Below are 14,836 nucleotides of genomic sequence, written 5' to 3' on the forward strand. Positions count from 1 at the left end.
TTAAGTGGCACATCTGAAGAGTGTTGAAAGAAAAGAACTGTCAAACTAGAATTTATATCTGCAAAAAGTTCCTTAAGGAAAGAAGAGATCAAAACATTTTCAGATTAAGGAAAATTTAGAGAATTTGTCACCAATACAACACCTTTCAAAGAATGGCTAAAGAAGTTTTCTTTTTTATACATAAATGATAAAAGAATCTTGGGTTGTCTGGAAACAAGGAAAGAACAATGGAAAAAACAAAAGTATGGGTGTATACAAGAAGCTTTACTGCTCCTCTTGAGTTTTTCAAATTGTTCTTGAATAACATTGTCTTATGTGCCTCTCAAAGTATGAAGAGGGCATATTTAAGTCACTTATACCATAAATGAGAGAATATAAAAGGACTTAAAAGTAGGTAAGTTTTCTATACTTCACTCGAACTGATAAAATCTTAACACCAGCAAACTGTTATATTTATTATGTATGATATACTAGAATAAGGAACAAATAACCTTTAGGAAGGCAAAAGAAAAAAGAAAACAAAAAAACTAAGTGGCAGACTTAAGCCCTAACATATGGATATTTACATTAAACATAAATGGTCTAAATACAGCAGTTAAAAGATGAAGATTGGCAGCTTGGATTTTAAAATGACCCAATTATATGCTGTCTACAAGAAATTCTCTTCAAATGTAACAGTATAGGGGCAGCCCAGGTGGCTCAGTGGTTTGGCGCTGCCTTCAGCCCAGGGCCTGATCCTGGAGACCCAAGATCAAGTCCCACGTCGGGCTCCCTGCATGGAGCCTGCTTCTCCCTCTGCCTCTCTCTCTCTCTCTCTCTCTCTCTCTGTGTGTGTGTGTGTGTGTGTGTCTCATGAATAAATAAATCAAATCTTAAAAAAAAAAAACAAATGTAACAGTATAGGTAGGCTGAAAATAAAAGGATGGCAAAAGATACACTATGCGGACATTAAACAGAATAAATCAGGAGTGGACAGATAAAGCAGATCTCAGAGCAAGAAACTTATCTAGAACAGAAAATGACATTATGTAATGATCAAAGAGTCAATTCACCAAGAAGACATAACAATTCTAAATTTGTAGGAACCAATCAACAAAACTGTAAGATCTGTGAAGCAAAAACTAACGGAACTGAAAGGAGAAATAGTTAAATTCACAAGTAAAATTGGATACATCAACAGCATCCCTCTCTTAAGAGTTTATGAAGCATCTGCCCATAAAGTCAGCAAAGATATAGAACTCCACAACATCATCAAGCAACAGGTTCTAATCATCATTTATAGAACACTCCACCCAACTACAACAGAATGTACATTCTTTTCAAGCACCAACAAATAATCTTCCAAGTTTGATCATATTCTGAGGGTCACAGAACCTCAACAAACGTAAAAGAATTGAAATCATACTGATTATTTCTGACCAAAATGAACTCAAACTAGAAATTAATGACAGAACGATAACAGGAAAGTCTCCAAACACTTGGAAACTAAACAATACGCTTTATAAATAATCCCTGGCGGGATCCCTGGGTGGCGCAGCGGTTTGGCGCCTGCCTTTGGCCCAGGGCGCGATCCTGGAGACCCGGGATCGAGTCCCACGTCAGGCTCCCGGTGCATGGAGCCTGCTTCTCCGTCTGCCTGTGTCTCTGCCTCTTTCTCTCTGTATGACTATCATAAATAAATAAAATTTAAAAAAATAAATAAATAAATAATCCATGGCGTCAAAGAGGAAGTTTCGAGGAAGTTAAAAAATACGTCGAACTGAGTGAAAGTGAAATGTTGTCGAACTGAGTGAAAGTGAAATGTTCTGATAATGCATTTCATAATTAGGTAACTAAAAGGTGGAGCTTTTATTAAAAGTAAAAAAAATACAAAAATCACAATTTATTTCTGAATTTGAATGTTTCTGTATTTTGTTAATTCCGATTGCTACTGCTGCTAAGTTTCTTGGAGTAGTCGATCGGCAGAGGGTAGCAATTTTATTGAAAGAAAGCAGAGCAAAGTTTTATGAAATAATTATAGAATTTATAAACCATTTATCCCTATTGATTCTTCCGTTCAGACATCACTAGCCTATCAAGAGAACATTCAGACATAAACAACAATAATGGGATTCCATCGGCTCCGGTATTTTTGCCAACTTTTAGCCATATAAAAAACAGCTTTACACATACTTTTCATTTTTTTTATTTTTTAAAGGTTTTAGTTATTTAATCATGGAAGACACACAGAGAGAGGCAGAGACACGGGGAGAGGGAGAAGCAGGCTCCACGCGGGGGAGCCCACTGGGGACTCCACCCCAGGACTCCAGGGTCAGGACCAGAGCCTCCCCGGTGCTCTTTCTTCATTTTTACTGTAAACGTGTATTTGTGAAAATAAGAGGCGAAAATATGCAACAAACTGTAACTTGATCTGTATCTTTCCAATATTTAGATGCACGGTGTGTCTATTTCCTTTTCTCCTCCCCCCCCCCCACCGACCCTCAGACCCGCCCCTCCCTTTTCCGGCAAAGGAGCTCACGGAATCGGGATGGAAGAGGCCCCCGAGCGAACACGGCTAATCTCAGAAGTTGCCTCGCTCTCCGCGTCCGAGGAGCGGTCGGGAGTTCTGTTTTATTCTTTCGTGTCTCCTTACAGGATTCATTTTCACTTTTACTTTGTGGGGGGGACGAAGGCGCTTGAGGCTCGGGGCTCAGGCGGCGCAGACGCGGAGGGGACGGATGCTGCGGGGCGGGGGGGAGCGGCGGACGGGGTCCCCGTGCGGCCCCGCAGGAAACGCTCGGGCGGCGGGGGGCGCGCGAGGCTGCGCGGGGCCCGGGCGCCAGGCGGGCATCGGCCGCCGCGGGCCGCCGCACGCATGACGAAGCGCCTTCCCCGCGGCCACGCCCGCACACCCGGGGCGCACTCGCGGCGTCCGAGGGTCCGGTTGCCATGGCGAGCGCGAGCGCGTGAGCCCCGCCGCCCCTCCCGCCCCCGGCCGAGCCCGGGCGGCTCCGACGCTGATTGGTCGCTGCGTCCTCATTATGCAAATCGCTTGCGTAGCCTCGGCGGCCGGCTGCCTGACGTCACCAAGCACGGGGGCTGGGGCGCGGGGCTCGGCTCCGGGAGAGCTCGGGCGGGAGCCCGCGGAGCGCCGCGCGGGGACCTCGGCCCAGACCCCAGCGTCCCGCCGCCGCCGCCGCCGCCGCCGCCGCCGCCGCCCGGCCCCGCCCCCTCCCGGGCCGCCCCACCCCCTCTACGCCCCCGGCCCGGACCCCGCCCCCTCCCCCCTGGCCCTCGCCACCGGTCCGGGGAGGGGACGGCGGGCCCGGCGGGAGGGCGCACCGGGCGGGGACATGGCCGCGGCGCCCGGAGGGTCTGCGCCGCCCGCCGGCCCCGGCCCGCGCCTGGGCTTCAGCACCGCGGACAGCGGCCTCGGCATGAGCGGGCTGAACGCGGGTCCGGCCGTGCCCATGAAGGACCACGACGCCATCAAGCTCTTCGTGGGGCAGATCCCGCGGGGCTTGGACGAGCAGGACCTCAAGCCGCTGTTCGAGGAATTCGGCCGCATCTACGAGCTGACGGTGCTGAAGGACCGGCTCACCGGCCTCCACAAAGGTGCGCGGGGTCAGCCCAGCCCAGCCCAGCCCAGCCCTGCCCTGCCCTGCCCTGCCCCAATCCGATGAGAGCGGGCCCGGCCCGAACCCCAGCCTCCACCTGCAGCCCCAGCCTCAGCCCTGCCTAGAGTCAGTCCAGCAGCAGTCCGGTACCAGCCCCGCTCCAGCCCTGCCTCCTCCCCGGGTCACAGAACCCCCCAACCCAGAATTTTCTCTCTCACATCCTCCCACTGATCATCACTCTCATCCCCTGACACGTTCTCCACTCTAACCTCTAACTCCCTCCCCTTCACCTCTCACATCCCAACAGTCCTGACCTTTCAGTTGGACCTCCTTCCATCCCTCTCGTCAGACATCCCAAATCCTCGGATTTGGAAACTTGTTTGACCTTTGGGTCTCCAACACCCTCAATCTCCCAAGCCCCAGACCCAATCATTTCTGACCGCCTGCCCCAGTCTGGTGCCAGCCCACTCAGGCCTCACCACCTGCACACACGTCTTGGACTCATACCCCTCATTGTAGCCTCCAAGCCCAGCCAACCTCGCAGAGCCTTCCTTTGATGCAGACTGCTAACCTAACCACCACCCCCTCAAGCCCAAAATCTTCCTTTCCTAAGAATCCAGGCCTGGCTAACTCACAAAATCCAATCCCCCCCTCCCCCCCCAGCCCAGGAGGCTCTCGGCTCCAAATTCTACCCTTATATTCAACAATAACCCAATCTCTCCAGCCCCCTGCTAGAATTCCAACACTGCTTCTTCTGACTTGAGTCCAGAACGCTGACCTGAGCTGGGAAAAATCTGCCACCATGTTGCCCCCTCATTTCAGGTTTCCTGTCAGCTGAACCCACACTTCTTTTATCCCCTAATCTCCCCCACTCTGGTGCCTCATCTTTACCCCTCCCCAATCCTTTTTATGGCCGCCTGCTCTCCTTCCTTCACAGGCTGGTCCTGGAGCAGAGCCTGTGGACCAGAGCCTCAGGGTGGGTCAGGTCGAGGAGGCGGAAGGGATTTTCTCCCTGCCCTTGCTAGAGAGACAGGCACCACAGTCCTGTCCAGCCACACCCCTTTCTTCCTGTAGAGAGAGGGAGGAGGCTTGTTTACATGCAGAAAAGTCTGTCCAGGCTGGGCTGGAGTAAGAGAGCCAGAGTCACATGTCATACATGGGCAGGGGAAGGAAATTATTTGAGGAGAAACACCTCTACCACTCCCCATCTTCACCATGCTTTGGTTTCAGGATTTGAGGGGGAAGGGTCACCAACTATCCTCCATGATTTTCCTGGGAGAAAAGTGCTAGGCCCTGGGTAGCAGCTAAAGATACTTTCCCAGGGACTGAGAGAATCAGGCTGCCACCTCTTTTCAACTGGGAGGCCGTGGGAAATTCCTAGGCACACTTACACAGGGGCTTCACGAAAATGCCCATAGAAGATCTGGGACCAGTGAGGTAGCGGTGCATCTTCCACACTTTGGGGTGGGGTTACTTTCAAGGGAGCATGAAAGAGTAAGACTGTATCATCCAGATTCCTTCTAATGCGGTCCAACTGCCTGGCTGTCCATCCATCCATAGCTACTTGCTTTCTTATTTTCTAGACATTTATTTCCGTATGTAAGCACAAGCTAGTCTTTCTGGGCCATCTGTACAATAAGGGAAGTGTATAAGATACCTTTAATCCTCACTCTTCTCACTCGAATACCATCAGTCTCTGGACTATTCCCTCATCCTTTTTCTCCCTCTCCATTTAGCACTAATTCTTCCTATTTTATATTTTCATTTGTCTCTCCCTCAAGCCATGCTCCTCTGTCTTTCCATTCCCCCCCTCCTTCTTCCACCCGCTATCCCGGGTAGTCCACGTGGGGCTCCTTTGGGCAGCAACTGGGCCCTTGAGTCTTTCAGATGGGGCCCAGGCCCTGCCCAGTTCTGACGTCAGCTGATATGGCTTAGTGGCAGAAGATGGAGCAGAGATGTAAGCAAAATCAGTTGTTTGGTGATTTATCCCCAAACCAACCCGAAGTTCTCCAAGGCAAAGTTGCTTGCAAGATGATTGGGGAGGGTCTCCACGTCAACATCTTCCTCACTTTCTCCCCAAAAACAGTGATATCCAAAAGCCAGAGTGACTCATTTTCTTTTTGATGGCGGGGTACTGAGGGTATCAGCCGCAGTGCTTTGAAAACAACATCAGCCTAGGAATTAGAAGATTCCAACCCCTATTCTGCTACTGACACACTCTCTGGGGTCAGTTTCCCTAGTGATACAATGAGAGTTTGTCCCAGTTGTTCTCTAAGGTCCCTTTAATTCAATGACTACTAGGGAGCCATACACCTTAAGGGGGCAGCCACACAGAAGACATCAGAGAAAAAGTTCCCATTTGCCTCACTCGTCTGTTGAGGTCTAAATGGAAAACTTCACGAAGTTCCTAATAGCTTCTCACATCCACTTTCTCTTCCTCCTTTCTCCTTTCTACACTCAAAAGGCTCTTTTTGAAAGCATAGATCTTACCATGTCAGATCCCCACTTAAAATCCTTTAGTGGTTCTTCATTGCTCTTAGGGGAAAGTTCAAAATCCAACTGAGGTGTACACGGTTATAGGTGACCTGATCCCTGCACACCTCACTGCCCACTCTGCCTCCTTTCACCAGTCTCCAATCAAACTAGTCTTCCAGCCATTTCCCCAAGACACCAAATTCTTGCCTCAGTCTTTATATGGACTATTCCCTCAGCCTTAAATAATCTTGTCACCTGGTTAAGCCCTATTTGTTATTGAGGACTCCGTGTGTTCTTTGAAGCATTCCGCAACCCTTTGGACTCAAATTATTGCCCCTCACGATTCTTCACATAATCCCCGTGAGAGCTGGGAATGTGTCTGTCTTGTTATCACTTCATTCCCAAGCCCATTATAATGCCCCACCATAATAAGTAAGTATTCAACAAATATTTTCTGAATGAGTGAGTGCTCAATGGCTGTTGGAAAGGAGGAGATCCTTGCCTCAGTGCTTCCTAGCAGGCTACAGTTTCTGAGGCTGAACCTAAAGAGAAGTAGGACTGATCCTTTGATTCAACCCAGTCTCCTTCTCTGTCCCAGAACCACTGGCTCTTTTAGAGAAGTAAGATTTGGGGGCACAATAACCCTTTAACAGGCCCTATCTTGAAGCACTGGGAGCACTGGGAGACTGAACAGATCAAGCTCCTTGGATAGGATTGGAGGTCCCTGAAAGGTCCTCTCTACAGAAAGTCCTTAAAGTAGCCCCTTCATACAAGCCTCAAACTAACCCATTCCTCAGCTTCAAACTTGGAGGAGGGAGGCCTTAAGAAGAAGTTGTGGAGTCCTGGGCTTGGCTCCCAAACCTCCTCCTCCTTTTTGCCTCCTCCCATCTGAAACTGAGTTGGGAAGGAATTGAGGCTGACTCTGGGAGAGTCTGTGAGTATGAATTCAAAAAGGAAGGGGGAGGCTGGGGTTAAAGCTGAAGGCAAAGCCGCTTAGGAAGGTTTAACCCCAACTGGACTTAGGGCTGGAGTGGGGAGGGGAGATGTGGGATTGTATGAACATGTGGCTGGATGTGGGTACACATGTTCCCTAGGCAAGAAGCCAGAAGCAAATGAGAGAGAGCCAGAGTCTAGGACTCAGACACATGAAGACTCTCCCTTCAGAGAAGGTGGGAGGCAGAGAAGGCTTCTCAGAGCAGTGCCCTTGTTAACGGAGAGTGGCCTTGAGTTTGTCACTTAATGGGGTCTTTCCAGGAAGAGTATTTGGGGGTTTCAGGAAACCCCCTGAGCCAGCCTCTTCCTCCCCAGGCTGTGCCTTCCTCACCTACTGCGCCCGGGACTCTGCTCTCAAGGCCCAGAGTGCACTGCACGAGCAGAAGACCCTGCCAGGGGTAAGTCCACCCGGGTTGGGGGGTGGGGATCACCTCAGGCTGGGAACATGCCCTGTGTGCATGCCAAAGTAGCATGTAGGGGCTGGGTTGGGACAAGGAACTAGAAGCAGAACCACCTCTCTAGGAGGGAGCTTCACTGTGCCCTGGACAGCTAGCTGTAGGTTCTTTGTTATATTTAGTCTTCTGACTCAAAGAAATGGACTTAACACTTGGGCCAAGTATTCACCCTATCTTTTCAGAGAGGCATCAGTGTTGTGGGCTATGCTAGAATTTGTCAGCCTTGGCTAAAATCATGGCTTAATGTGTCATTTGTCCCTGGTGTGAGAATATAAGCAGATACATGGGGTACAGACTCTGCTGGGCTGGCATTCTATTTTTTCCTGTTCTAGGGTCCTTAAGAGCACTTCCCTCTGTCCTCTTCCTGTAATGTTTTTTTGGGTGCCTTGACTCATCAAGATTGCTTTCCCTCCTTTCCTCACAAACACGTGGTTAAAGCTAAGAGGATCTGATTTGAGGCCATTATATATCAATGGCCCCTAGTATGGCCTTAGCTAATGGCTAATCAGTGGACAAAAAGCAAAGTGGGACCTACAGACCATGTGGCAGGAAGGGAGTGGTGATTGTTAGGAACTAGAGTGGGTTCACCAAGAGCAAATCATATGACAGAGTCAAAGGAGTGATGTGTCTACAACAAGAGCACTATTCAAATGCCCTGGATGGGCCAAGCCTGAGACTATATCCAGTTTTAAGCCTCAGACTTAAGAGGATCACTAGCCTATCAGAAAGAGACCAGGATGGAATAGGGACATAAAATATATGTCATGGATGATGGTTTGAAGAAATTGGAGATATTTGGCTGGAGAAGATAGGTTTAATGGGGACTTTAGTAGGGAGATATCATAAAAATAATTATTAAAAAGACTACTTTTTGAGTATCACAGACCTAGATTTGAATCCCAGATTTGTCATTTTCCAGTTCTGTGTCTCTAGATACACTACTTAGATTCTTGAGCTTCAATTTCCTCATCTATAAGGAGTGGGTTATACTAACACTTAGCTCAACTGTGCTATCATGAAGATTAATTGAGACTTAGGAAATACCCGACACAGAGTAAGAGCTCAATAAATATTACTGTCGAGGTAGGGGCAACCATCTTCAGTTTCTGAAGAGGGATTTGGTTTTCTATGGGTGGCTTTAGAGGGCAGGATCAAGATCAGTGGTAAAAGGAACAGGCACTCTAATTTCAGCTCAGTATAAAGAATCACTTCTCTGAATTGGAGCTGTCCAGCAATGGCACCAGCTTTACCTAGAGCTGATCAAGTTGTTAGCGGACCATCAGGCGGTAGGACCAATCCCAGTAACTGAAGCAACATGAGGCTCACTCTTGAAGACCTAGCGTCAAGAAACACCAAAATATTACCCTCACCAAGACTCTTGTGTGTAGACTCTGGAGTCAGAAAGACCTGGGTGTGGATCCAGGCCCTACCACTCCCTAATTCTGTGTGTGACCTTGGGAAAGTCTTTACTTCTAAGCCTGAGCATCCTCATATGTAAAACTAAATTAATAGAATTGTTATAATAATTAAGTGAACGGACTCATGTAAAGTACTTAGCACAGTTTTTTTTTTTTAAAGATTTTATTTATTTATGAGAGACAGAGAGAGAGAGAGGCAGAGACACAGGCAGAGGAAGAAGCAGGCTCCATGTAGGAAGCCCGATGTGGGACTCGATCCCAGGACTCCAGCATCACGCCCTGGGCCAAAGGCAGACGCTAAACCGCTGAGCCACCCAAGGATCCCCCAGCACAGTTCTTGATATACAACAAGCACTCAATACAGGTTAGCCGCTGGTGGTAGTAGTAGTAATAGTAACAGCAGCATTTGTAGGGGTAGTAGTAGAAGTTATTACTCATCCAGCCATGAGAGTAAATGACTTCTGCTGCTAAAATTGAAAGTCACTGAGACAAACTGTAACATTCCATGTGGGAAACCGCATGGTAAAGGTGCAGAGACAGAAGGAACAAGATGGGTGTGAAATGGGGTTGGGAGTGTGGAGGAGGGCCCATGTGAGCATGGGCCAGGCCAGAGAGAAGATCCACCAGAGGGCAGTGGTGGAAGAGGAAACTTTGGATACCAGGCTGAGGGATTTGGACTTTATCCTAAAAGCAAATGGGAGCACTGAAAAAATTAAGATGAACTTGGGATTAAAAAAAACAGAACAAAACAAAAAAACAACCCTCTTCAACCAGCCACATGGCTCCATGAAGGGAGGACCATATAAGGCTGAGGGCACCTAAGATAAGACCTACGACACTCTAGCCTAGTGGAATAATTTCTGAAGGAGAAAAGAGACATAATAATAGTAATAGCATTTGTTGATTCCAGACAGTGTTCCTAGCATTTTGCCTGTTCAAAGTCATTTAATCCTCTATGAAGAAGGTATTATTGGCCTTCCCATTTTACAGATGAGGAAACTCAGTCAAAGGAAACAATTGACTTGCCCAAGGTTATGTAGCTACTCGGAGGAAGATCTGGGAAGATCTAGGTAGTCTGGCTTCAGAACTCATTCACTTAACCACACTACACTTATTACCTACGCCAAGCTGGTGGTAGACGGGGTCTAAGGTTCTGGAGGGGATGGTGACTGGGTACATCTGCCCTCTCCTACCCTTTTATCTGGATGCTTCCAACATGGCCTTGGCTTTGTACTGCCAGGATTGGCTTTATTCACCTTCTCCAGCTTAACAAAGTGAAAATTAATATTTAATTATTCTCCTAAATGAAAATCGATGGCTCTGTTGGCCAGCCCAAGCAATGTCCGTGCCATCAATCTTTCCTCTGGGCCTGCCAGGGGCAGCAGCAGCTTTAGTCACCTGGCCTCAGGCCCACTAGCATGAAGGGAGGAGGGTGTCCAGCTCTCTGTAGGCCCTGGGTCCTGGGCACAGCTGCCATCTGCTGGAGAAGCAGGGAAAGACTTCAATCTGGGCTCCTACTAAAGACAGGCAGGACTGTCACTATGGGAGCAGGAAAGGTTGGGTCTTCCCAAATAAAAAGCCTGAACCCCTAAGGAACATTTCATAGTATCTACTGGACTGGGACCTCCCTTTGGCTCCCTTCCACATGCCCCTGCTAATTTCTATTACCTATCAAAACTCGACTCCCTATTCAGGACTTCCTTGAAACCTCAGTGGTCTGTTCCATCTTCTGTAGCTCCTTTTCCATAAAGCTAAAGCTACTTCTTACAGCCTCATTCTAGGCTCCAAAATATACCTAAAGAAGGAGAGACCAACCTTAGCCCAGAAGGTGCCCCTCTACTTCTCCCTCCCTGCTCATGACCTCCTTTCCCTTGGGCATTCATCCCTTCAAACACTGTGAAGGAGACAGACATAACTGAGTTCATTTGCTTTTGCAGGTTGTGCCCTGCACAAAACAGCTTGAGTGGAAAGGGCAAGTGGGAGCTAAAATTCAGCCATGCTCTATTGACCAAGCCATGCATATTATCACAACGCTGTGTCAGCCCAAAAGAAGAGGCACATTTTTTTTCTAATTCATCCACAAAGTTGGGGGAGTGCCTTTTTGTAACTCACACAAAGGCACTGTGTGTGCTAGCATGAGCCTAGTGAGTAAATCAGAACCTTTGCCCTCAAGTAGCTTTTCCAGCCCATAAATAAGTCATTGCATTTCAGTGCGGTTTGCATCTGGGCACATATAGGAAGCATCAGGAGTGGAGAGAGAGGAAATGCTACCTGAGCCCAATTATGACCATATTTCATCACACTTGAGGGTCTAGAAAGCTAAAAGACAAGGCAACTTCTGGAATTCTGGGTACAGTCTGAGAATTGGCAGGAAAGGTGTTCAATGAAGATGGCCAAGGCTCTACGTGAGGGGAGAGTATTGTGTATTTGGGGCAGCAAGGGAGGCAGGACTCACAAGTTTGGGCTGTCAATCTTAAGATCTTGGGCTTTGTTGGGAGACTTGCAATGGGGAACCATGGGTGGATTTTAATCATGGAAGAGTAAGGACTGGTTTTAAAAGCTCAGTCCAGCTACAGTATGACGGTTCAGTTAGAGAGGAAGCAACATCAGAGGCAGATGATCCTTTGGGACACTGTTGCTTGAGTGCAGCTGAATGATGATGCTGGCCTAGAGCTGAGGATAGGGCAGAAATGGGGAGGAGAAGATAGACTTGAGAGCTATTTTGGGTATTCATATAAATCCTAGAACTAGTGGAACTTGGCAGTGGATTGAATTAGAAGAGGGGGTGAGGTACAACAAAGAGCTGAAAATGGTGAAGTTTGCTTTTTCTCTGCTTCTCTCTTCCCTGCATCTATAAACCTCTCTGTAGACCCACCAGTAATCCTAATAAATTCTTCCCATGGTGGGGGCTCTCAAGAGGTTGAGAGTGCAAGTGCTCAGTGTAAGAAATAGTTGGCATCAAGACAGAAGTGTCTAAAGAGGGTAATGCTGAGCCCAAGGCAGGAATTGTAGGCGTATCAAGCAGGGAAAGAGTGTAGGGCTTTGCCTTCCCTTCTGCTGGCAGGGGCTAAAGTACCAGGGCCTCATATATGTCTGTGCTGCGTCCAACCTTCCCCACTCTAATGCCTGTTCTCTCTTCTTTCTGACATTCTCTCCCTTGATTTCCCCTCTAGGGCTGGGCCCTGAAGCAGATGTGGGCCTGGACTCTATCTACATGGGAAACTCTCAAGTGAATAGGTACTCAGCCAAGGGCAGGAGCTCACTTGAGGTCCCATGACAAATTCTTGGCCAAGAAGGCAATGCCCTCTTTTCCTCAAAGGGGAGCCGGGTTACCTCACCCTACTTCCACATCTCTCCCCTGGCTGTGGCAAGAATGAGGCAGGATAGAGCTGCTCAGGTAGTTCATGCAGACAGCTCTCTTTCTCCTCCAGTCACACAGAGCAGACCTAAATCCCAGGTGTCCTCCCCAACCACTTCCCAGTGGCGACCAAAGAACCACCACTCTTCCCAACTCTGTCCTCTTCCTCTCGGGCTCCTCCCCTGGGATTTTCCCTGAATCTCCAAACTCCCAAACTGCCAACTTCCTCAACAGCTAAGCCATAAACCAAGAAGTCAGCCAATATTTCCTTCTCTCCCTCAGTTCCCACATCCAATAGGATTTTAGTCCTGTTAATTCACCCTAACTACCTCTTGAATCTGTCCATATTCCTCTGCCCTGGTCCAGGTCACCCTCACCCCTTACCTGTATCATTGATCTTCCCACCTCTGATCTTTCCCTTTACAATCTTTTTTCTGCATAGTGACGGCTCATGGGATCTTTCCCTACTTAATATCCTTCCCTGGATCCCTGTTGCCTTTGAAATACAATAGAGTCAAAATTCTTTATGGTGGTTTTCACAATCTGCCCCAGTCTGGCCATTGGCTACCTTTTAGTTTCACACCCTTCGATTAAAAACAAACACAACACTGCAAGGTAGGATCATGATTCCCCCTTTTACTAATGTGGGTGCTGAGGCTCAAAGACCTTAGAGAAGTTGCCAGTGACGGAGCCACAGACTCCTTCAGACTTGCAGCTCCCTTTCCATCCCCCAGCCATCTGGAGCGCTCAGCCTCCAGCTCTATCTCTTCCATTATCGCCACAGGACCCAATGACCCCAGTCCTGCAAGGCCCAGGTCAAACTTTGCCTCCTCTGTGAAGCTTTCCCTGTGTCAATCTCTCCAGCTGGAGTCAGCCTCTCCTACAGCACTCTCCCTTGCACTCCTCCTAAGGCCCTGGTCACTCTGTGCCTCGTTACTTGTGCTCATGTCTTAAGAATGGAGTTGAGCAGACAATGTAAAATCATGGACTTCAGCAGCAGACAGACCTGGGGACAAATCCCAGCTCAACCACTTACCCACCACGTGAACTTGGACAAGTGATTTAACTCCCTCAGCCTCAGCTTTCCTAGCTATACGATGGGGACAGTGGTATTACCTTGCAGAGCAGTTGGAAGGAATTTAGAGGCGATGTATGTAAAGTGTCCCAGAAACGGCCTGGTACATAGTGGGCTCTTAGGAAATGGTGGCATCATCTTCCCCTCTGTGAGTCATGGGAGGACAGTCCTAGGGGTCATTGCTGTCTCCCATGAAGGGCTCAGCCCAGGGCTCTTCCCAGGAAATGCTGGCAGCATGCCCGAGTGGTGGAAAGCCTAGGTGCCCAGACTCTCGGAGGCTGGAGTCTTTCAGGTCTATGGGACATGTATATACCACCTGAGGCCCACGCTCCATTCAAGAGTGGGGGAGTGGGGGAGGGGGAAAGGGGTGTCCCCCATGAGCTCCATCTCTCCAGAAACCCAGCCGGTTAGGCAGCTGCCATGGAAACCACTGCTGTCACATGTGCTTGTCACTCTAGGTTCCAGAGAGAAATTCTCAGGATCTATTTAAGAACTAATAAAATAATGATGGTCTTGCTCACGCTCACTGCGCCCCACCCCAGGCTTCTACCCGTTTCTCCTCCCCTGCCATACTCCTCCCTGCCTTCCCTGTGTTTCCTTCCTGACCCCGTATCCCTTCGTTTCCTTCCCGTATCCACCAGTATATCTCTCTTTCCTTGCCCCTTTCTGGGTCTGTCTCTTTCTCTTATCATCTCTGTCTTCTTGTGTTTCTTCATCCTCCTTGTTTCTCTGCTCTCCATGGCTCTGTCTCTTGGTCTCTCCTCCACAATCACAGGTGGCCATGCCCAGGGACGGTTCCCGTTCCTCCTGGTCCCTGGTCCCGGCCAATCCAGACCTGTCCAGCTCGCCCTGATCTGCTTGGATTGATCTGTCATCCCCTCTAGACTGCAGCCTGAGTCCTGTCGGTGTCTCGGCCCCCACCCACAACCTGGTACACTGCAGGGGCTCCACCACCAGCGGGTGGGTGTGTCAGAGCGTATAAGAACCTGAGCCCTGGGTGGGAGGGGGATTGTGCTGGTACAGGCCTGGCCTGTTTTCCTTTCCTCTTTTTTTTTTTTTTTTTTTGAAATAAGCCCTCCCCACTCCCCCACCCCCAAATTTGATCCAAAGGAAATTGCTCAACTGTGACTGCCAGGGCGTTACCATGGTTACTAGGTAGCACTTGTGGCTATGGTAACAGGAAGCTGCCTGTTGTCTCGGCAACGAGCACATTGGTAGAGGATGGAGTGGCCCTGATTGGTGCAGAAACAGTGCATTTCCTGAAGGGAGGGGGTCAGATCATCACCTTCTCAGGCCAGATGGGCATCAGTACCCCTTCCTCCATGAACGGGAAGGCCGCTGTTCTTTCCTCCCGGCACTCAGCTGTCTGCCCCCAACAATAATTCCTCACATCCTACGCACCCAGCTCTTGGCAGTTTACAAAGACCTTTTGCGTCCCCATTATCTCATGTGATCCCCACAACACC

The 14,836-nt window shown here is 48.9% G+C and overlaps 1 protein-coding gene across 2 annotated transcripts in view; it reads left to right on the plus strand.

Moving 5' to 3' along the window:
* The first annotated feature begins 3,307 nt into the window (after nucleotides 1-3,307).
* The window catches only part of CELF6 (CUGBP Elav-like family member 6), a 29,128-nt gene continuing 17,599 nt past the window's right edge, over nucleotides 3,308-14,836 (plus strand). For both annotated transcript variants that reach the window (XM_041746720.1, XM_041746721.1), the window contains exons 1-2: nucleotides 3,308-3,594; nucleotides 7,380-7,462. In XM_041746720.1, coding sequence (XP_041602654.1) covers nucleotides 3,333-3,594; nucleotides 7,380-7,462 — 345 coding nt within the window. In that variant the 5' untranslated portion in view covers nucleotides 3,308-3,332. The remainder of the gene's footprint in view (nucleotides 3,595-7,379; nucleotides 7,463-14,836) is intronic.

The sequence above is a fragment of the Vulpes lagopus genome, chromosome 2 (genome assembly GCF_018345385.1).
Source record: "Vulpes lagopus strain Blue_001 chromosome 2, ASM1834538v1, whole genome shotgun sequence".
NCBI classification, from domain to species: Eukaryota; Metazoa; Chordata; class Mammalia; order Carnivora; family Canidae; genus Vulpes; species Vulpes lagopus.